This window comes from Geotrypetes seraphini, chromosome 1, assembly GCF_902459505.1.
Source record: "Geotrypetes seraphini chromosome 1, aGeoSer1.1, whole genome shotgun sequence".
In the NCBI taxonomy this organism is placed as follows: Eukaryota; Metazoa; Chordata; class Amphibia; order Gymnophiona; family Dermophiidae; genus Geotrypetes; species Geotrypetes seraphini.
The window spans coordinates 488,861,767-488,883,619 of NC_047084.1; the positions used below are offsets into that span (position 1 = coordinate 488,861,767).

The 21,853-nt window shown below is 44.1% G+C and overlaps 1 protein-coding gene across 2 annotated transcripts in view; it reads left to right on the forward strand.

Moving 5' to 3' along the window:
* SVEP1 (sushi, von Willebrand factor type A, EGF and pentraxin domain containing 1) overlaps window positions 1–21,853 on the forward strand; it is a 430,677-nt gene that overhangs the window by 397,908 nt on the left and 10,916 nt on the right. For both annotated transcript variants that reach the window (XM_033926500.1, XM_033926511.1), the window contains exons 46-47: window positions 7,902–7,997; window positions 16,047–16,142. In XM_033926500.1, the coding sequence (XP_033782391.1) occupies window positions 7,902–7,997; window positions 16,047–16,142 (192 nt within the window). The remainder of the gene's footprint in view (window positions 1–7,901; window positions 7,998–16,046; window positions 16,143–21,853) is intronic.

A 21,853-nucleotide genomic window follows, 5' to 3' on the forward strand; every position in this document is an offset into this window, starting at 1 on the left:
ACACCCCTGCCCTAGAGGAAAGGAGGGACAGGGGAGATATGATTCAGACATTCAAATACTTAAAAGGTATTAAGGTAGAACAAAATCTTTTCCAGAGAAAGGAAAATGGTAAAACCAGAGGGCATAATTTGAGACTGAGGGGTGGTAGACTCAAGAGCAATGTAAGGAAATTTTTATTTACGGAGAGGGTGGTGGATGCCTGGAATGCGCTCTTGAGAGAGGTGGTGGTGTGGAAAATGGTGACCAAAGTTCAAAAAAGCGTGGGATGAACACAGAGGATCTAGAAACAGAAAATAATAGCAAAATATCTGCTCCATAAAAAAAATTAATAAAAGACAGGCAGGCCTGACAAAAAAATGTGCTCCCCACATACACAAATGCGCCCCTCCCCGAAGAAAATGCACCCCCAAAGAAAAAAGCAAGAGGGATGCCAACTCCCTCTTGCCATCGATGATTTAAAAAAAAATCCACATTACTGATGCTGCCCCCTCATCATAAGTACATAAGCACATAAGCATTGCCTCTGCCGAGTCAGACCATAGGTCCATCATGCCCAGCAGTCCGCTCCCGCGGCGGCCCCCCAGGTCAATGACCTGTAGTGATCTATTACTCAAGAGCATTTTGTCTTGTATAGTAACTCTCTAATTGTACCCCTGGATTCCCTTACCCTTTAGGAACTCGTCCAATCCCTTTTTGAAACCCAAAACTGTACTCTGCTCAACTACCCCCTCTGGAAGCGCATTCCAAGTGTCCACCACCCTCTGGGTGAAGAAGAACTTCCTAGCATTTGTTCTGAACCTATCTCCCTTCAATTTTTTTGAGTGTCCTCTAGTTTTTGTTGCCCCCGCCAGTCTGAAGAATCTGTCTCTCTCTACCTTCACTATATCCTTCATGATCTTATAAGTTTCTATCATATCCCCTCTAAGTCTCCTCTTTTCCAGGGAAAAGAGCCCCAACTTCTCCAGCCTCTCAGCATACGAGAGGTTTTCCATGCCTTTTATCATTTTTGTCGCTCTTCTCTGGACCCTCTCGAGTATCGCCATATCTTTCTTTAGGTACGGCGACCAGTACTGGACGCAGTACTCCAGATGCGGTCGCACAATTGCCCTGTACAGCGGGAGGATAACTTCCTTGTTCTGGTAGTGATACCTTTTTTGATAATGCCCAAACCCCCAAGTCCTTTTCTAGGTTGCCTTTTCCCAATGTCATCCCCCCCATCGTGTAGTTGTACATCAGGTTCCCTTTCCCTATGTGCATAACTTTACATTTCTCCACATTAAAACTCATCTGCCATTTATCTGCCCACTCACTCAGTTTGTCCAGGTCCCTTTGGAGTTTTTTACATTCCTCTACAGATCTAACCTTACCAGAGAGTTTTGTGTCATCCGCAAATTTTATAACTTCAAACTTTGTCCCTGTTTCCAAGTCATTAATAAATATATTGAATAGCAGCGGTCCTAGCACTGACCCTTGTGGGATGCCACTTGTGACCCCTTTCCAGTCAGAATAGTGTCCCTTTACTCCTACCCTCTGTTTCCTGTTTGCCAACCAGTTTTTGATCCATCTGTGTATGTCCCCTTCCACCCCGTGGTTCCACAGTTTCCTTAGAAGGCGCTCATGAGGTACCTTGTCGAAGGCTTTCTGGAAGTCTAGGTATACTATATCTATGGGGTCACTTTTGTCCAAATGTCCGCTTATCCCCTCGAAGAAGTGCAGTAGGTTTGTTTGGCAGGATCTTCCAGTACAGAAACCATGCTGACTTGTTCTCATCAGCTTATTTTTTTCTATGTGCTCGCTGATACTGTTCTTGATCAATGATTCGGCCATCTTCCCCGGAACTGAGGTCAAGCTGACCGGTCTATAATTCCCCGGGTCGCCTCTGGTTCCTTTCTTGAAGATAGGTGTAACATTTGCTATCCTCCAGTCTTCCGGTATTACCCCTGTTTTCAGGGATAGGTTACAAATCTGCTGCAGTAACTCCGCTATTTCGTTTCTAAGTTCTCTTAGTATTCTTGGGTGAATTCCGTCCGGGCCTGGCGATTTGTCAGTTTTTAGCCTATCTATCTGTTTGAGTACGTCTTCGAGGCTTACCTCCATGCACGATAATTTTTCCTCTTGGTCCCCCTTGAAGAATTTTTCCGGTTCCGGAACATTGGATGTGTCCTCTTTTGTGAAGACCGACGAGAAGAACATGTTTAATCTGTCCGCCACTTCCTTTTCCTCCTTTACCACTCCTTTTCTATCCCCCTCATCCAGGGGTCCCACTTCCTCCCTCGCCGGCTGTTTCCCTTTCACATATCGAAAGAAAGGTTTAAAGTTCCTTGCCTCTTTTGCAAGTTTCTCTTCATATTCTCTCTTTGCTGTTCTGACCACGCGGTGGCATTCTTTTTGGTGCTTCCTGTGTTTTTTCCAATTTTCCTCAGTTTTATCCTTTTTCCATGTCCTGAAGGATTTTTTCTTATCTCCTACCACCTTCTTAACTTCTCTTGTTAACCATGCTGGGTCCTTTGCTTGATTCTTTCTGCCCCCTTTTCTAAATCTGGGTATATATCGGCTTTGCGCCTCGTTCACCGTGTCCTTAAAAAGGGTCCAGGCTTGGTCCACCGTCAGTGCCTTTCTGGTGCTGTTCTTGAATTTTCTCTTTATGAATATGGCAGGAGGGATGCCAAATCTCCCTCCTGCCACCCCCCCTGACCAGCACGGCACTCGCCATCCCCCGACCAACACGGCCCTCGCTCCCCCCCAACCAACATAGCCCCAAAAAGTTGGGAGCAGGAGGGATGCTCAGTCCTTCCTGCTCCGTAGGCCTCCTACCGCAGCCCAGCCCACCCCTGGCCCGGCCCCCCCAGGTACCTCTATGTTGGGAGCAGGAGGGGTGCTCAGTCCCTCCTGTTCCTTCAGGTCCAACAACGCTTCTGCTGGGCCTTAGGCCCCCACTCCGGTGCATTATATGATATACAGGGAAGAACCTAAGGCCCTGATTGGCTCAGGCCTCGGGTTCCTCCCCCCTTGGTAGGGGCCTGAAACGCTTGAGCCAATCAGGGACTTCCTTAGGGTTGAGCCTGTGACAGGAGGCTGCTTCTCCTGTCACTACTGTCAGGGCTCAATCCGATCCGTGCAGTCTGTTGGGGACATGCCTCCAATCACCTCCATTTGCATGAAGATGGTTGGTGAATCGGTTGGCCTGCCTGCAATCGCACATGGATTGGAAGGTTAGTGAATCTAGCCCTGTTTGTAAATCTTGATGCAGTAAAAAATTGATCCACTTGTACTCGTTCTACACCACTCAGGATTTTGTAGACTTCGATCATATCAACCATCTCTTTTCCAAGCTGAAGAGCCCTAGCCTCTTTAGTCTTTCCTCATACTGACAGTAATTTTTATGAATGCAGCAAAATTTTTGCTGGAAATTGTAGAAGCCAAAGTATGTCTTTGCTGCAGACTCTAGGCCATTAGCAAATTGCAGTTAATCTATTTTGTGGTTATGTACTCCACTGTATTTGCTCACTTAAAAGGCTTTAATAATTTGAGATAATGCATTTTTGTAAAACCAAGCCAAAAAAAATATCACTAGAGTATGTTATCATTGATTTTTGCTGTCTTTAAATGAAGTAGTAGATGATTGTCATATTTATTTTACTGGGCTTTTCTTCTCTTAATAAATAAAATAAAAAAAAAAAAATATATATATATATATATATATATATATATACACACACAGAGTATATATATAAATCATATTAATGTAGTTAGCCTTTCATGAGGGGTGAGAGTAATGTTGTAGTCCATACATACAAGAAAGGAAATAGTACTGGTGCTTGAAATAAACGGGAATATAATAAGACTATATGCCAGTAAAGCATCCTGGTGGATGGGGAAATAAGTAAAAGTGAAAATAAAAGATGAAATTCTGAGACACGTGTCCCATAGATATCCTTAAAGCCATCCACAAATAAAGTATACTGTATAAGTTTAAAACAGTGTAGCCACCCTCTCACTTGGAAGTAAGGATAGCCTGATTCAGCCCCCCATGACCACCCCCCAGAACCCCCAATAGGCCCGAACACCTCCCCCCACCCGCCAACCCGCAACACCCCCCATACCTGTAAAAAAGGTGGCCAGATGGACAGGTCACAAGCCCGTCTATCTTTCAGGCCCGCCATCCTCAGAATGGCGGGCCTTAGGGCCTGATTGGCTCAGGCATCTCAAACCCCGTCCACAGGCTGCATCGGGGCAGGAGGGCCTGGGCTCCCTCCTGCCCGGATCTTAGTGGGGGTAGGGGGGTCGCATGGGCAGGAGGTCTTGGGCTCCTTCCTGCCTGGATCGTTGGGGGGGGGTTGCTGGGCAGGAGGACTTGGGCTCCCTCCTGCCCTGATGTTGTTGGGAGGGTCGCGGCTTGTCCTTTGTTCTCTTACCCTCTAGCTTCCCATTTTTACATTTTTCTGCCATAGTCCTGCCTCATTCCTGCTTCTCAAGCTTGAGATCTGTCCCTCTGTCTATATCAGTGGTCTGAAACTCCCCCCGGGTGCTATTTTGCGACCCGCAGTCTTGTACCCGATCTCGCACACTGGGCAGGAAGAGAGGCTCCGGCATCGGCGTCAGCTGACTTGCAACTTCCTGCTGCCGTCGTATATGCTGAGACTCCTGCCTTCGCCTATCCGGCAGATAATCGAAGGCAGGAGTCTCGGCATACGCGATGGCTGCAGGAAGTTGCAAGTCAGCTGATGCCGGAGCCTCTCTTCCTGCCCAGTGTGCGAGATTGCGTACAAGACTGCGGCTGCAAAATACAGGACAGGGGAGGAAAGAAGGGAGAAGAGGACAAGGGGAGCAGGAAAGGGAGAAGGGTTTCTGCTGGACAAGGGGAGCAGGGAAGGAATAAGGGGTTCTGCTGGACAAGGGAGAAGAGGTGCTGGATCTGGCAGAAAGGGAGGGAAAGGAAAGGTGTTACACACTGGAGAGGAGGGTGAGATGGTGCATGGGGAGAGAGCATGTTGAGTTGGGGGGTGGGAAAGAGGGTTGCCACTTAGGAAAGAGGCAAGGACAAAGAGAGAAAGCATGCAGGTGGCAGAAGGTGTTGGACTCATGAAGAGGGCAAGATGGATGGGGAGGACAGAAAGGAGGGAAGGAGAAATGTTACACTGGGGAAGGGGGGGAGGGCAGAGGTGAAAAGTTGGATTCATGGAGGGGGAGAGAGAGATATTTGGTTGAGAGAAGGAGGACCAGAGGAGAAGCATGCAGAAGGAAGAGAGAAAAAAAAATGTTGGACTGGTGGAAAGGAGGGAGAAATGTTGGATTTGGAGGGGGGTCAGCAAGGAGGAAGGGAAGGAAGATGCACTGCAGGGGGCAGAAAGGAGGAAGGGAAAGAGAAATGTTACATTGGGGGAGGAAGGAGGTAGATGGAAATAGGGAGGGAGGGAAGGAGAGAGAGATAGGAAGAAAAGGTAAGACATGGAAATGTAAATTTTGAGAAGAAAGCAGAAAAAAGGGAAAAATTGAATGTTAAGTTAATGCCAAAGATGGATGCAAGGCAGAACTGAAGACAGAGAGAAAAAACAGTCAATAGACAAGAAGGCCCTGGAAACATAGTTAAAAGCACAGAAAAATAAAGGCACCCAGACAACAAAGGTAGGGAAAATGATTTTATTTTCAATATAGTAATTGAAATGTGTCAGTTCTGAGAAAGGAAAGATGTTAAACTTGAACTGTGAGGGCCGCAGAAAAAAATAGTTAATGTCTTATTAAAGAAATGACCATTTTGCATGAGGTAAAACTCTTTATAGTTTAACAGTTAAAGGAAAGATATATAAACTATAAAGAGCTTTACCCCATGCAAAATGGTCATTTCTTTAATAAGACATTAACTATTTTTTTCTGCGGCCCTCCAAGTACCTTCAAATCCAAAATGTGGCCCTGCAAAGGGTTTGAGTTTGAGACCACTGCTCTAGATGCTATTACCCCTTCCCCCCTCCTGCTCACTAGAAGTTCTTCCCTTTTCTCATCTCTTCCCTCCTACAACTTTCTGTCCTCTTTTTTCCAACAACTTCTCCTCCTCACTCTCTAAATGCAGACTATCTTCTTTCTTATTCCCTCAATCCCTTCTCTTAACCCCAAATCAGCCCTTTTCACCCAGTCAGCATCTGCCAGCAATATTCCCCTTCTCCCAAGCCCAGCATCTGCTAGTATCAGCCTCAGCCTTTTCCTCCCAGCCTCAGCATCAGACCCTTTGTTTAAAATAATGTCCCTTTCCCCAACCATACCATCAACTTACATTTCTCTTTCTATCTCCCATCCAGCTTTTCTGCTGCCCCACCCCCAGTATTTCGCCTTCTCTCTCCACCTTCATCTAGCAGTTCTCTCTTCCTTTCCATAATCCAGCGTACTCCTCTTTTCCCACTTTTTTTGTGTGTGGCTCTTCAGATAAGGAATTGTTGTCTTTGACGATCTCCAAAATTTGGAGTTTTAGAAGGCTCTGTGCCTCTGTGAACATAAGAATTGCCGCTGCTGGGTCAGTGCCCAGCAATCTGTTCCCGCAGCAGCCCTTAGATCAAAGACCAGTGCCCTAATTGAGTTTAGCCTTACTGCATATGTTCTGGTTCAGCAGGAACTTGTCTAACTTTGTCTTAAATCCCTGGAGGGTGTTTTCCCCTATTACAGCCTCCAGAAGAGCGTTCCAGCTTTCTACCACTCTCTGGGTGAAGAAGAACTTCCTTACGTTTGTATGGAATCTATCCCCTTTTAACTTTAGAGAGTGTCCTCTCGTTCTCTCTACCTTGGAGAGGGTGAACAACCTGTCTTTATCTTCTAAGTCTATTCCTTTAATTTTCTTGAATGTTTTGATCATGTCCCCTCTGTCTCCTCTTTTCAAGGGAGAAGAGGCCCAATTTCTCTAATCTCTCACTGGATGGCAATTCCTCCAGCCCCTTAACCATTTTAGTCGCTGTTCTCTGGACCCTTTTGGCTAGTACTATGACCTTCTTCATGTACGGCGACCAGTGCTGGACGCAGTATTTCAGGTGAGGGCATATCATGGCCCGGTACAGCGGCATGATAACCTTCTCCGGATCTGTTTGTGATCCCCTAAATCATTCCTAGCATTCTGTTTGCCGTTTTTGCCGCCGCCGCCACACATTGCGTGGACAGCTTCATTGACTTGTCTACCAGTACTCCCAAGTCTCTTTCCTGGGGTGTCTCTCCGAGTACTGCACCGTACATCCTGTATTCGTGTATAAGATTTTTACCGACATGCATCATGTTGGTGGTAGATGTGATGTACTATTCAGTTTGGACTGTGTGTGCTCACAGTGTGGTGGGACTTTTATGAATTTTAGCAAAAACTGTACGATGTAGAAATATTTAATATTTTCATAGCCTTTCCCTTTTTGTTCTCATATCTACACTAAAAAATATACAGAAAATCAATCACTTGTGTATTTCTACCCAGGAGTTCCCCCATTATTATACTTTACAGCCAACACAGTGACTATCCTTAGCTGGAACCATAGACCAAAGCTCTTTCCAGAACTCTGGATGTGTGAACCCTAAGTCAGGTCAGGTGTTTCCTGCTTGGTAGTATGCAGCACAACTACTGAACTATTGGGCCAAGCCTGAAAAAGGTAATCCTTACCAGACTTGCAAAAACTGTTTTCCTAGTACAGTACTTTGACTTCCATAAAAATTACTGTAAAATGCATCCAAATTTAATTATGCTCCTCAGTTTCAGAACTTAAGACTGAATTAAATATGCTGATCTTTATTTCTATCATTAGTAGAGTTACTGGCAATTTAAGACAGTAAAGTTTGTGGCTTTAGATATTATTTTGGCTCCTTTCCATTTTCTGGGATCTCACCATCCCTCACCTTCAGTCTACCATCCATTTATTGCTGTTTTTGTTATGTTGCAGCTGTTTGCAGATTTCCTTGTCAGAACGGTGGTGTCTGTCAGAGGCCCAATGCATGTTCCTGTCCAGAAGGATGGATGGGACGTCTTTGTGAAGAACGTATGTATTTATCTGCCTGTACTATCATGCTATAAAACATATATATGAAGGGCTTGGTTTTAAACAGGATGTCTATGTGAGAAATTCATTTTGGAGGCAATTCTATAACTTAGGTGCTAGCAGTTATGCATCTATTACCTTTGTAAATATATAGAATGATAATTCAAATTTAATGCAATATACCCACACAAAAAAACCTTTTCATATAATCATTATATGCATATTCTAGTGACCTTCAGAGGTATCATCGCCAGGAAAGTGTTAAACAGTCCATGTAGGATTACCTGCATACCCATCATAAGGTCAAAACAATTTTTATGTTGAATTTTATACAAAATGTAGATTTCAATATCTAGTTTATCTTATGATCCAATACAATTGCTGAAATCATAATTCAGGAGACATAACTTCTCTTATATGAATCCATGTTTTGCTTAGAGCTGAATCATATTAGTCTCCTAAAAAAGAAAATGAAAACCAAGGGAACTATTGCCTTAAAAATAATTGAATTCCAAAACAACTTGTTTAGAAACACACTTTCTCAACAAATAGTCACATACCAACATTGCTCAACTTGTAGGGTTTTTTTTTTTTGTTTACAATCCATCACAAGATAGCCATGACATTTTTTTATGACAATCAAAGCTCAAGTCACATGAGCAGAAACAACCAATTTCAAAAGCCAGGCTAGGCAAGCATCATCCATTCAATCTCTCTATTGAAACTGAACAAGGTTCCAGAGTTAAGTGAAAAAAAAATATCCATCATTGTCCTTTATAGTTGAGAAGCTACTCAAAATTTTTAGAATAATGGCATTTTCCAGCGCAATAGGGGAGACATTCTAGACAAGTAGGTAGTATCCCAATGGCCGCATGCCATATGCAAAAGGAATTCAATTTGGATTTCCTCTGTGACTCTGCTGTACTTCAGTGTGCTCTCTAGATCTAACTAAAGTTTTTCCCTTCTGCAGGAGTGTGTTTTGTTATGGTCCCTCCTTTTTATTATTTTATTTGGTGTTTTTTTTATCCCTTATTTCAAGATTTCTTGTGCTCAGAGCAGTTATTCAGCTCTGCCTGCATGGAGAGCACACACATAGCTGACAGGCTAATCCCAGTAGGTACCTGTCAGCCAGCCTGCATCTGCTTCTGAGGAGTTTGGGCCATCCCAATTTCTCCTACTGCCGGACAAAGTTTGGTACAGGCTGTTGGGCATACCTAGGAGACTTGGCAGTATCTCATAGGGTGCCAGCTATGTTCTGCACCTCTGCCCATTTCTGAGCACATCTTTCGGTCCATAGGGGTGGAGGTGCAGCCAAGCATGGAGTCTGATTGGCAGCCCGAAGATTAGTATTCTATGCATGAGGCATTCTAAGCATGAGGCAATGGTTCTCTGATTCAGGCTACTGTGTGAGAGCTATGGTAGGTTGCAGCACATTTCCAGGATTTCTGCACAGGTCACAGTGAGTAAAGGCTGTCACAGCCTTGAGGTAAATTGGAGGTAAATTTGCAGTTATGAAGGTTTCCGCATGTACCCCTGTGTTCCCCCACCTATAAAATCGTAAAATTGCCGTTTTAATTGTTTGCTATATATGAAAATATTGTGATTTTGGTATGAATTTCTTAGTGGCAGCCATCTTGGATTTATAACAATCTTTTTTTCAAAATCTCCCTACTTCTCCAAAACTGCAGTTTTGCCTCTAAACTTGTTGGGATGGAGGCCTTCAGCTCTCCTAATGTGGATTCTTGCCAAGATTGTGCAAATTGGGCGCTTTTGGAGCATTTTGTGCCACCTGTTGTGTGACACAGCCAGGAGTGATGGCAGCGCGAGGCTTAGCCTCTCCACTGATTCAGGTGACTAAACGTTTAGCTAGCCTGGCAGGCCGTTGTTTCAGTGCTTCCTGTTCTGGGTGATCCTTTGGATGATGACCAGCTCCTGGCCCTTTATGCTCCAGTACAGCTCTTCAGGGCACGAGAATTCAGGGACTTTGTTCTGACTCCTCGGAGTCCTTGGGAGCGGATTTGTCAGATTTTATATCTGCGTCTCTGCAGGAGTTGAATTTAGTCTCTTAGCTAGCTCTGTCTGCTTTTTCCTCCTGGCTTTGTGGAGTGTGCTCCCCATCTTCCGCCTTTCCCTGGCACCCTGCTATGACCTTCTTAATCTTAGAGTAGTATATCTCTCTGGAAGGAGATCTTAGGGTGGTGTGGGCAATGTCTCACTTATATCCGCTGGCATAAGATTGCCAGCAGCTTTTGGGTCATCCTAGGGTGGATTTATGAGTAACACAGGTGATTTTCAGCACCTTTTTTTCGCAGGGCAGGTGGTGTTGTGCTTACGGATATGCAGGACTGCCAGGTGGATGTTGTCCTTTGGAGACTTTTGCTGCAGTTACTTTAGGCATTAAGGCTGTTTCGGTGGCATCCTTTGTCACTCACACCTGTCTGTCTCGGCTGAGCTGCTCTGAGGCTGTGGAGCTTCCTCCTCACCTTCGTTTGGCTTCTTATGCGAGTACTGGCTAAGGTGCTGGTGTACTCCGCTTTTGCTGGATGGATGCTCTGGATCTGACAATGAGTGCTCATTCCACTTACAAGGCTCCTTTGGCTAAACTTCCTTTTAAGGAGCAGTTTTGTTTTGGCAAGGGAATAGACGACCTCATGAATTCTATGGTGGACCATCGCCTTATGTCCCTGATAGCAGACCCAGATTCTTTAGAGGTTCTGGTCGCTCTAATTGTTCATGGCTCCGTGCGACTTTCCCAGAGCTCCCAGTAGTGGTACTCCAACTGCAGGTGCTTCTAGCCTTCTGCCTTCCATTTTGCACACAAAGGTACATGACGCCAGGCCGAAGTATGCCCCTCTTTAGATAAGGACAGAACCTCAGTTGCCTGCCGGCCTGACCTTTGGGTCTTGGACATTCTCCACTCTGGCTTCACAATAGACTTGCGTGGCTTTTGATGGATTGGTTTGTGAACTTTTCCACAAGTCGACCTGCCATAGTGCTCAATGCTGGCTGGATATTCAAGATACCCGATCTCTCGGGCTCTGATGGCTACTCCATTTACTTCATCGTGCCTAAGAGAGGCTTCGCTGATTGAGGGCCTGTTATGAATCTCCAGTACGTAAATGCAGCTCTCAATGATTCCTTGCTTTTGCATGGAGACAGTATGATCTGTCATTGTAGCGGTGGCCCCGGGAGAGTTCCTCACCCCTCTGGATGTCACGGAAACCTACTTACACATGCCGATGTTTCCAGTCACAACACGCTTGCTTGTGGTTTCATGTTTCAAAAAAAATCATTGTCAATTCTCAGCTCTCCGTATCTTCATCGAGATGATGTTGGTGATGGCAGCTTATTTACAGAACATGGGTCTGCCAGTACACCCTTGCTTGGACAACTGCCTGATAAGAGCTCCATCGTTGGCCGAGAGTCATCATACAGTGGATAAGGTGATCCCAGTTCTGGAGGACCTTGGTTGAATTGTGAGCTCTGGACAGAACAGTCTGATGCCCATTCTGCCTCTGGAATATCTGGGTGTTCTGTTTGATGCAGCAGTGGACCGCGTCTATCTTACAGAGGCAAGCTGACGGTAGCTGTGTTCTCACTGTTTCTTCCTTCTTATAGGAACCTGTTCCATCGGCAAGGAGCTGTCTTCAGGTCCTAAAGTCCCTGGCAGCCACTGCTTGCCCTGGATCGATAGCATGAAATGTTGCTACTCTTTGGGTTTTTACCAGGTACTAGTGACCTGGATTGGCCGTGAGAATGGGCTACTGGGTTTGATAGACCAATGGTCTGACTCAGTAAGGCTATTCATTTGTTATATTTTTATGTTCCTTGGGCAAGAGTGCAAAAGTGCCCCCTCCAGTATACCTTCCTTTCTCGTTGGGCTCCACACAAGACTGCATTACAATCCAGTCTTCCTTGGACTCTGGAGACTAGGGCCAGCATGGCTTGGTGGCTTCTCTCATTATCATTCTTCAGGGGCATGCCGACGAGAATTGACTCCTGGGTCATAGTGATGACAGATGCCAGCTTTTGGGGCAAAGGAGCCCACTGTAATAGTCATCCCATCTTACGGGTTGGAATCTCTCCCACTGAACATTGTCAATTGACAGGCTGGAGCTGGAAGCCATGCGGTTGGCTCCGCTGCGATTCCAGAAATTTCCAGAGGGTCAAGTGATCAGAGTCTTCTCCGACAGCGAAACAGCAGTAGCCTGTGTCCCTTGCCTGTGAGGCTCTGGACTGGCCTCACATTCTGTGGTACGCAGATCTGCTATGTCTTCACAGATGTCATGGCCTTCAGTTCCACATCCCTCCAGATCTGCTTTCTTGGGATCCAGTCTCTATGGAGGACCCAGGTCGCTTTGCTCTTGCAGCGCGGCTTTTGTGTATACAACTTTAGTGCACATAGGCTATTCAGAGGTAGTTCTTGCCACGCTTTTCAAATCTATGCAGTTGAACTGTGTCTACCTACACTGGGGAATGGCAGATTTTCCAGCATTGTTGTGACCAGGAACAGATGGAGCCGTATTCCACTCCAATTTCGGTTGTTCTTGCCTTTCTTCCAGCTGGTCTAGATACGGGCCTCTCTGTGGCATCCCTTCATGTCCAAGTGGCTGGACTCTCTTATTTCAGAGCCCAGAATCATCCTTAGTCTTGGGTGTCTCACCCTGCTATTGCCAGATTTTTGCAAGGGGCTCTTTACATTAAACCGCTCTCAGTTTGGCATATCCCCTATAACTTGGGGAACTCTCAGGTCTCTTTTTACCAGGTTTACTGTGGTCTACAGGATGACATAGGTAAGTAATCTTTACCCCTTGGCAATAAAGCACAAATGTCAGAATGGCTTCAGTTTCCAAGTTTTTATTATGGATCACAGCACTAGTCTGCTGCTGACCCAGCAAGTCACAAAACATACACTCTTTTTGGGAAACAGTATAAATGGAAAAATCAAACTCTCAAACCAAAACATATTACATTGCTTTCTGTTCAAAGGAATTTCCAAAAAGGAAAAAGCTTTAGGGTTTTCAACTGGAGTCTTACAAGATTCTGTTGATTCAGCAGGTTGTTTACCACACCACAGCTAGTCCATTAGCCATAGCTCTATATGTTAACATCCAGTTCAGTTATTTTCCTGCTCATCAAAAATAGTTCAAAGAAACTCTCCAAAAGAAATATAGCACCAAAAGGTATGTATTCATATACAGCAGTCAGACAGTTTGCCATTGCAGAGTAGCTCCTAGTTACAGCTGCTTGCAAATGTTTTTAATAAGATACTGCAGCCTGCTTGAACTCCAGCAAGCAAATGTCTCTCACTGGTGAAAAGTAAATAAGTTCACAAACTCTGCACAGCTCAGAGTCATAAGAACATAACCAGTGCCTCTGCTGGGTCAGACCAGAGGTTCATCACGCCCAGCAGTCCGCTCACACGGCAGCCCATCAGGTCTAGGACCTGTAGAGTAATCCTCTATCTATATCCTTCTATCCCCTTTTCCTTCAGTAAATTATCTAATCCCTTCTTGAACCCCAAAACCATACTCTGTCCTATCACACCCTCCGGAAACCAATGCATCCAACCACTGGCATCAACGGCAACGCAGCCAACACAGCCATTTTTTTTTTAGTCTCTCAAAAGAATGTCCAAACTTTCTTTAGAACAAAACTTCAAAGAAGAAAAACAAAAAAAGCAAAACCAGTCCTTTCCAGGGTTTAGGTCACCCAGGTTTGTGGCTCCAAACACAGTTCTAGCCACAATAATGAATCACAGCAACTCACAGACTCACATTTGCACCAGTTGATGTCCATTACTGCTTCACCCCCACTGGGGCTAAATCCTGCTTTCTGGAAGTCCATATACTCGATCTGGTCAGGTTAAAAAGTGTCTACCTTCATCTTACAGTCATCCTACAGCTCTGAAGAGAGATGCCTTCTCTCTTCCACCTTCCTCCCTCTCTCAGCAGCAGGCTGGCTTTTAGTATGCTCCAAACCCCGCCCCCCTCAGCTGGGCATGAGGGAAGGGTGCTAGCTCTCTGGCTGATTGTCTCAGCTTAGCAATAGGGAGCTTTTCCTGACCCTTTCCTAACAAAGCAGGGAGGGAATTATGCTTTAAACTCCTTTCAGAATTAAATCTCCTTCTACAGGGAGACAAACTATGCTATCCTTCTTCCCCAGCATTATGCTGGCTCATCCAGCAATAGTCATCGCACTCATACTCTATAACACTGATCTGGTCAGCTCTACGGTACTGGGGCTGTCTATATTTCCTATCCCCCCACTGGAACAAAACCTCTGGTAGCAGTGGGTTTGTTACAGCAGTTATCCCGCCCTGGCATTTAGGAACTGCTTTGGTATGTCTAGAACAGGGGTCCCCAAAGTCCCTCCTTGAGGGCCAAATCCAATCGGGTTTTCAGGATATCCCCAATGAATATGCATGAGATCTATGTGCATGCACTGCTTTCAATGCATATTCATTGGGGAAATCCTGAAAACCTGATTGGATTCGGCCCTCAAGGAGGGACTTAGGGGACCCCTGGTCTAGAATGTCTCCCCTATTGCACTGAAAAAAGAGATTATGTACTTACCCTGGTAAGTTCTTTTCCAGTAGAAAAGGGAGATATTATAGACTCCCGACCTGTCCTTCCTGCGCCTGCATATTGTCCGTTTATACTTCTCTAGGTTGCGTCTTGGATGTTAGGCAGCCCTTGGGCTTGGAAGACTCTGTATATATGTCACTGTTTTATGAAGGGGTCACTTCTGAGCTCGTTTGATGCATTTGTTACATGTTTCCAGTTGTTTTCAAGTTTATTCTTGAGCAGAAAACTAGTTTATGGTCTTCACGTTTGTAAGGTGGCTCTCAGAGCTTGGGTACTAAGTGTAGGTGGAGCTAGAGAGCATAGAAAATCCAGATTGGATTCCTTCTGCATCTGGCACGCAGCCGTTGGAATACTACCCACTTGTCTAGAATGTTTCCCCCTATCTACTGGTAAAGAGCTTACCAGGATAAGTACATAATCTCTTTTTACACACATAGGTGGGCACATACATACATAAATTCCAAAATTCCACCTAAGCACTGCTCTGCAAATACACACTTAACTTCTATAATGCATATTTGCAATGGAGGTGTACACATAGGTAGAGCATGGACAGGGCTCAAGCTAAGTTACATCTGTATCAATGACATTTAGGAGCAAGCATTTACATGAGCTCTCTCGTATTTCGGTTAAGCTAATATTATTTAAAGGAAATAGACATTTGTGTTGCTTTATAGAATATATGGTTAGGCAACTGCCCTCTGTAAGCCTATTTTATAAAGAAAAAACAAAGTAGGCTCCCAGATCCAGCAACATTGGCATGCAAATGCAAAAGCACACATTTACACCTGCTGTGAGGTTGGTATAAGTGTGTGCGTGTACTTATATATTTTATGCAGTATTGGTATACATTAAAACTCTGACCTGCTGCACCCAAGCTGCATCCCTAAGAATGCCTACATATAAGTATATGCCATTTTGTCACTGTGTACACACACATGCTACCACACAGTTTCAGTCTTTCCTGCATGGAAAACAAGTTTATCATGAAAAAATACCCTTTCTAAAATAACCCCATATATTAAACAGAAATGGGGGTGCAATTTTAAACTGCATGTGATGTTGCAAATGTATATATGCATTTAATAATGAAATGTTCTACCACTGGTATATTGTATTTCATACAGTACTTTTTATGAACAAGGAGTAGAATAAAATGTCTGTTTTCACAGATGTACCGTACTCTTTAATCCCATTGTATTAATTATAGCATTTTTATAGAATTTATGAAATAATGGGCATATTTGTCAGGATAGATTACCAATAAGACATGTTATTTTCCACTAACATGTGCTATTTTAGCACAGGTCCCATTTTATGCAATGATACCTAGTTACTAATAACGCGGGATAACAATAACAGATCTTAATGGTAACCCAGACTGATAACTTCCTTCTAAGTCATTAAATCTATAAGAAATTATAAAATACTATTAAAATTAAATGCTTTTATTTTTTTTTAGCTATTTGCATCCTGCCTTGTTTGAATGGGGGTCGTTGCATAGGACCTTATAAATGTTCATGCCCAGCAGGTTGGACTGGTTCACGTTGCCATACTGGTAAAGCTGTGTCTAATTTATCTTATGTGAGCATAAGGTATAACTTGTACATCAGTCCTACGGCAAGAGTAGTTTTGTATAACCACTAAATTGGGAAAAACTTTATCGTTATATAGGAGATCTATGAAGAATGTGTGTTTATTTTGGACTATCAAAGGATTATAACAAAAATCTTGAGATTACAGGCCTTCTCACAGAACATGGGAAGGGAAACTGTTTACTCAAATAAATAGATACACGGATTATAAATATAAATGGATTACGAGCATAATCCGTTCCAGGAGCATGCTCGTAATCCAAAATGCTCGTTTATCAAAGCGAGTTTCCCCATAAGAAATAATGGAAACTCGCTTTGATACGTTCCCACCCCCCGAGGCCAGCGGCGCTGCTCTATCCCCCCCCCCACGAGAACCGGCATTGCTTCCCCCCAAACCCCCCCTGCGATCTGGCACCCCCCACCGCAATTGGGCACACCCCCCGCTGCGATTGGGCACCCCCCGCCACTGCTTACTGTCATCTGGGCACCGGCACCGGCATGTCCGGTGCCGGTGCTCTTCTTGCTGGGCCTGCAACTTCACGTTCTCTTCGAGATCTCGGAGAGAACGTGAACTCACAGGCCTTGAGCATGCACAGATGCTCAAGGCCCAGCAAGAATCCTGGGATCCTGGGTGACAGCCGTTGGATCGCAGGATGATGGCAGTTGGTCGTTAAGGCAGCGATACATCGAGTTAATAATAAACATAGAAACATAGAAAGGTGACGGCAGAAAAGGGCTACAGCCCATCAAGTCTGCCCACTCTACTGACCCACCCCATTAAGTCTGAGTGCTGCTCGACCCACGTAGGGATCCCACGTGGATGTCCCATTTATTCTTAAAGTCGAGCACGCTTGTGGCCTTGATTACCTGCACCAGAAGTTTGTTCCAGTGATCTACCACTCTTTCTGTGAAGAAATACTTCCTGATGTCACCACTAAATTTCCCTTCTCTGAGTTTGAGCGGGTGCCCCCTTGTGACTGAGGGTCCCTTGGGAAGGAATATATCCTTTTCCACCTCGACACGACCTGTGACGTACTTAAAAGTCTCAATCATGTCACCCCTTTCCCTGCGCTCCTCTAGAGAGTAGAGCTGCAATTTGCCCAGTCTTTCCTCGTATGAGAGACCCTTGAGTCCAGAGACTAATGGCGGCTGCCCTGATGTTTCTGCGGTCACCTGATCCTTACAATCTCGCCTGCATTTGTCATTGCCTTTCCTCCAGCCCAAAATCAAGCCTATATTTTGACATTGCCCAGACTCGGATCCAATTTGACTATCCTGCAATTTGGTTTTTCTCTGACTCTGATCCATCTGTCTAGACTGGCATATATTCTTATGATCATCTTCATCAGATCATATTGTTTGACTGGTCTTTATTTTATTTTATATATTATTCATTATTTTTTATTTTTTATTTTAATTGGTATTTTATTATTTTTATTTTTTTCTTATTTTTTCTTCTCAATTCTTATTAATTTGCTTATTGAATTACTTGTTGGAATTTTATATCTTGTCTCAATCTTTATCTCTGTCTTTACATATTATAATTTTATTTTTCATTAATTGTTCCTCAGGTACTTTAGTTAGATTGTGAGCCTTCGGGACAGTAAGGGATTTTCTAAGTACCTATCTTTACTTATCTTATTTTTATTGTATCCTTAATGTATATTTTCTGTAAACCGCTTCGAACCTAACGGATTAGCGGTATATAAGAAATAAAATTACATTACATTACATTTAATGAGCTTTCAAGCAGTCTCCAACATGGCCATGCAAATGGGCTCTTGAATATTGAAATGAGCACAATGGTGGATTCTTAAAAATCACCAAGTCATTCTCCAAGAGCGGTGTCAACTTTTGGTGACAAAAATTAGTAACTGGTCCGGGGGTGCAGGTACAGCGACAGCACTGTTAAAAGTGCATCTTATGGCATGTGTTTTGACTGTGGCTAATGAAAAAAATAAAAAATTACAGGAAGAATCATAAATTGTCTTTTTTTTTTTTTTAGTAGGAATAGTAAAAGCACACTTCTTGAGTGCATGTATTATAGCCCCTCTCAGCAGCGGGAGAGATGCCCAATTTTTCCCACCACCAAGAAACACACCTCCAGCACTACCTCAGCAGCAGGAGAGATTCCTAATCTCTCCCACCGCTAAGAAACACCCACCAGCAGCGGGAGAAATGCCTAATCTCTCCCACCTCCAACCAACACACGATAGCGGGAGAGATGCCCAGTCTCTCCCGCTGCCAACCGACACACGCCGCCAGTAGCGGGAGAGATGCCCAATCTCTCTTGCCGCCATCCGACACCCCAACCCCCCTCGGCAGAGGGAGAGATGTCCACGCTCTCCCACCGCCACACAACCCTCCTCCTCCCCCCCATGCCTCTGATGACCCCCGCCCTCTCCCCCTTACCTTACTTTCAGATTGCTGGCTGGAGGGATGCCTACTCCCTCCGGCCAGCTGGCCCAGCGATGGGCACATGCAAATTTTGTGAGTCTTCGCTACTCTCCGCCAACCTCATTTGTATGAGCGTTTTTTGGAGTATGACTGGCTTTATTAAAATCACTACTACAGTATAATCTCATTATAACGGACTCGCTTATAACGGAACCTCGCCTATAGCGAATGAGGTCCGCTGGTCCCAGCTGTGCGCCATTATAAACATACAGAAAATCATCGCATATAGCTGACTCGCATATAACAGACTTTCGGATATAACGAACAACCAATTTGGTCCCCAGAGCCACTTTTAGCTGTATTTTCTTCAGCTATAACGGACATGCAGGTTCCGTCTACAAGGCGAATGGCATGCCGGTGATATAGTATCATAATACAGCCCAGAAGAAAATGAGTATTTTTCTTTCCAGTACAGTACGACATAATGCTTTAGAATATCTTTCAATGATCTGGTTTTGCAATCATTTCGTGCCATACCAATGTTTTGCTGAGTTTTGTTCTTTGTGTTGCTGATATGGTTGTGCAGTGACTGTTGTTCATTGATTGAACGTTGTTTCGACCTAAATAAAGTTTTTTAAAAATGCACTCTGGATATAACGGACCGTTTTTCCAGGTCCCTTGAAGTCCGTTATAACGAGATTATACTGTATAACGGCTGTGACAGCGGCCCGTCGGTTTTTACCACAACTTTTAGAGAATCTAGGCCTGTTTTTTGTTTGGTAAGCTTCTTTTCCAGATTTTTGGACTTTTATTAAAATTTAACACATATTAGAACATTATAATGTGCAAACTGATAACTTTTAGGTTAACCTGCATTACATTTTCTAAGGGGCTCATAATTGAAAGAGAAAAACATCCAAAATCCGGCCTAAGTCAGCACTCAAACATTTCCAAAATACGTCTAAGTGCTGATAATAAAAACGGGTTTTGGATGTATTTCTAAATGACCTAGACCTTTATAGTGCCACTGAACGACCAAAGCTAAATGGGGCATTTCAGGAGGAGTGTCGAGGGCGGGACGTGGGCCAGCTTAGACTTAGTCGTACAGCATGTATAATCGAAAGTTATACAGTCCAGGATCAACGGAACTTGGACTTTGTGACTTAGACCATGTAAAACCCACCTAAAGTCACCAGATAAGCACTGCAAAAACATAAAACAGACATCCACACACTACCCCTGTAATCACCGACCCCCCACCCCCATAAAAATATTAATCACACCTTTAAAATTCACCCTCCAGATCATCATCACCTGGCCGCATTTTGGACGTATTTTTTGAAAATGTGTCCTAGGCTGTTTTTTTACTTTGGACAGCTTGCGACTTAGACGAAAACGGACTTAGACGTCCCTTTCGATTATGCCCCTCCACATATTTAACACAAGCTAATGAACTGAACACACATTAATAAATGCACATGATGATGAACCAAATGCACACTATTAAATGTACATACATCCCTAATAGCTATGTAATTTCAAAACTGTTTATGTGGTACCACAAGACTGACACTAGGGATCTTAGCCCCCATTTTGAACCCTAGCTCCAGGGCAGGACTGTTGTTAGACCATTCCAACTCTGGCCCACTAGACTGCCAGACATCCCTCCCCTCCCCTATATCAGGCAAAGTTTTTGATATGGTGGCTAGGGGGGGTCTTGGGTAGGGGGGGTTTGCTGGGGTAGGGGTCTGATCTTGAGAGGGATCACATTGTGGGGGGGGGGGGAATCCTGTGATGGGATTAAGATCAAGGAAGTGGGTACTGGGGATCAGCAAAGTTATTTAAGGTGGGGATTAGATGGGGGACTGATTACCAGAAGAGGGGAGGGATATTGCTGGGCAGGACTGCAGTAAGGGAAAGGAGATGGGATTTGATACACCACCTTTCTGTGTTTACATATTATATACAGGTACTTATTTTATACCTGGAGCAATGCAGGTTTTGTGACTTGCCTAGAGTCACAATAAGCTGCAGTAGGAATCAAACCAGGCTTCCAGGTTGCTACATTATTCAGTAGGCTATTCCTACACTCTCTGTGGCCACACTAACACACTGCAGCAAAACAGAGAAGAAAAGACTGCCTCAGAAATCTACAAAGACAACACAAAGTTTATATCAGAGGTCATAAGAACTTAAGAACAGCCTTTCTGGGTCAGACCAATGGTCCATCAAGCTCAGTAGCCTATTCTCACGGTGGCCAATCCAGGTCACTAGTATTTGGTCAAAACCCAAGGTGTAGCAATATTCCATGCTACCGATACAGGGCAAATAGTGGCTTCCCCCATGTCTTTCTTAATAACAGACTATGGATTTTTCCTCCAGGAACTTGTCCAAACCTTTCTTAAAACCAGTTACGCTATTCGCTCTTACCACATCCTCTGGCAACGTGTTCCAGAGCTTAATTATTCTCCGAGTAAAAACAAAATCTCCTCCAATTGGTTTTAAAAATATTTTCCTGTAATTTCATCGAGTGTCCCCTAGTCTTTGTAATTTCTGATGGAGTGAGAAATCAATCCGCTTGTAGCCATTCTACTCCACTCAGGATTTTGTAGATTTCAATCATATCTCCCCTTAGCTGTCTCTTTTCCAAGCTGAAGAGCCCTAACCATTTTAGTCTTTCCTCAAAAGCCCTAACCATTTTAGTCTTTCCATCCCCTTTACCATCTTGGTCGCTCTTCTTTGAACCTTTTCTAGTGCCACTATATCTTTCTTGAGATAAGGAGACCAGAATTGAATGCAATACTCCAGATGAGGTCGCACCATGGAGCGATACAGGGGCATTATAACATTCTTAGTATTGTTAACCATCCCTTTTTTAATAATTCCTAGCATCCTATTTGCTTTTTTGACCGACGCCCCACATTGAGCAGAAGATTTCATCGTATTGTCTACGATGACACCCAGATCCTTTTCTTGGGTGCTAATCCCCAAGGTAGACCCTAGCATCCGGTAACTGTGATTCAGGTATTCTTCCCAATGTGCATCACTTTGCATTTGTCCACATTAAATTTCATCTGCCATTTGGACTTCCCGTTTTCTGAGGTCCGCCTGCAATTTTTCACAATCCGCATGCGTTTTAATAACTTTGAGCAGTTTAGTGTCATCTGCAAATGCACTCGTCATTCCAATTTCCAGATCATTTATAAATAAGTTAAATAGCACCAGTCCCAGTACAGACCCCTGTGGCACTCCACTGTTTACTCTCCTCCATTGAAAA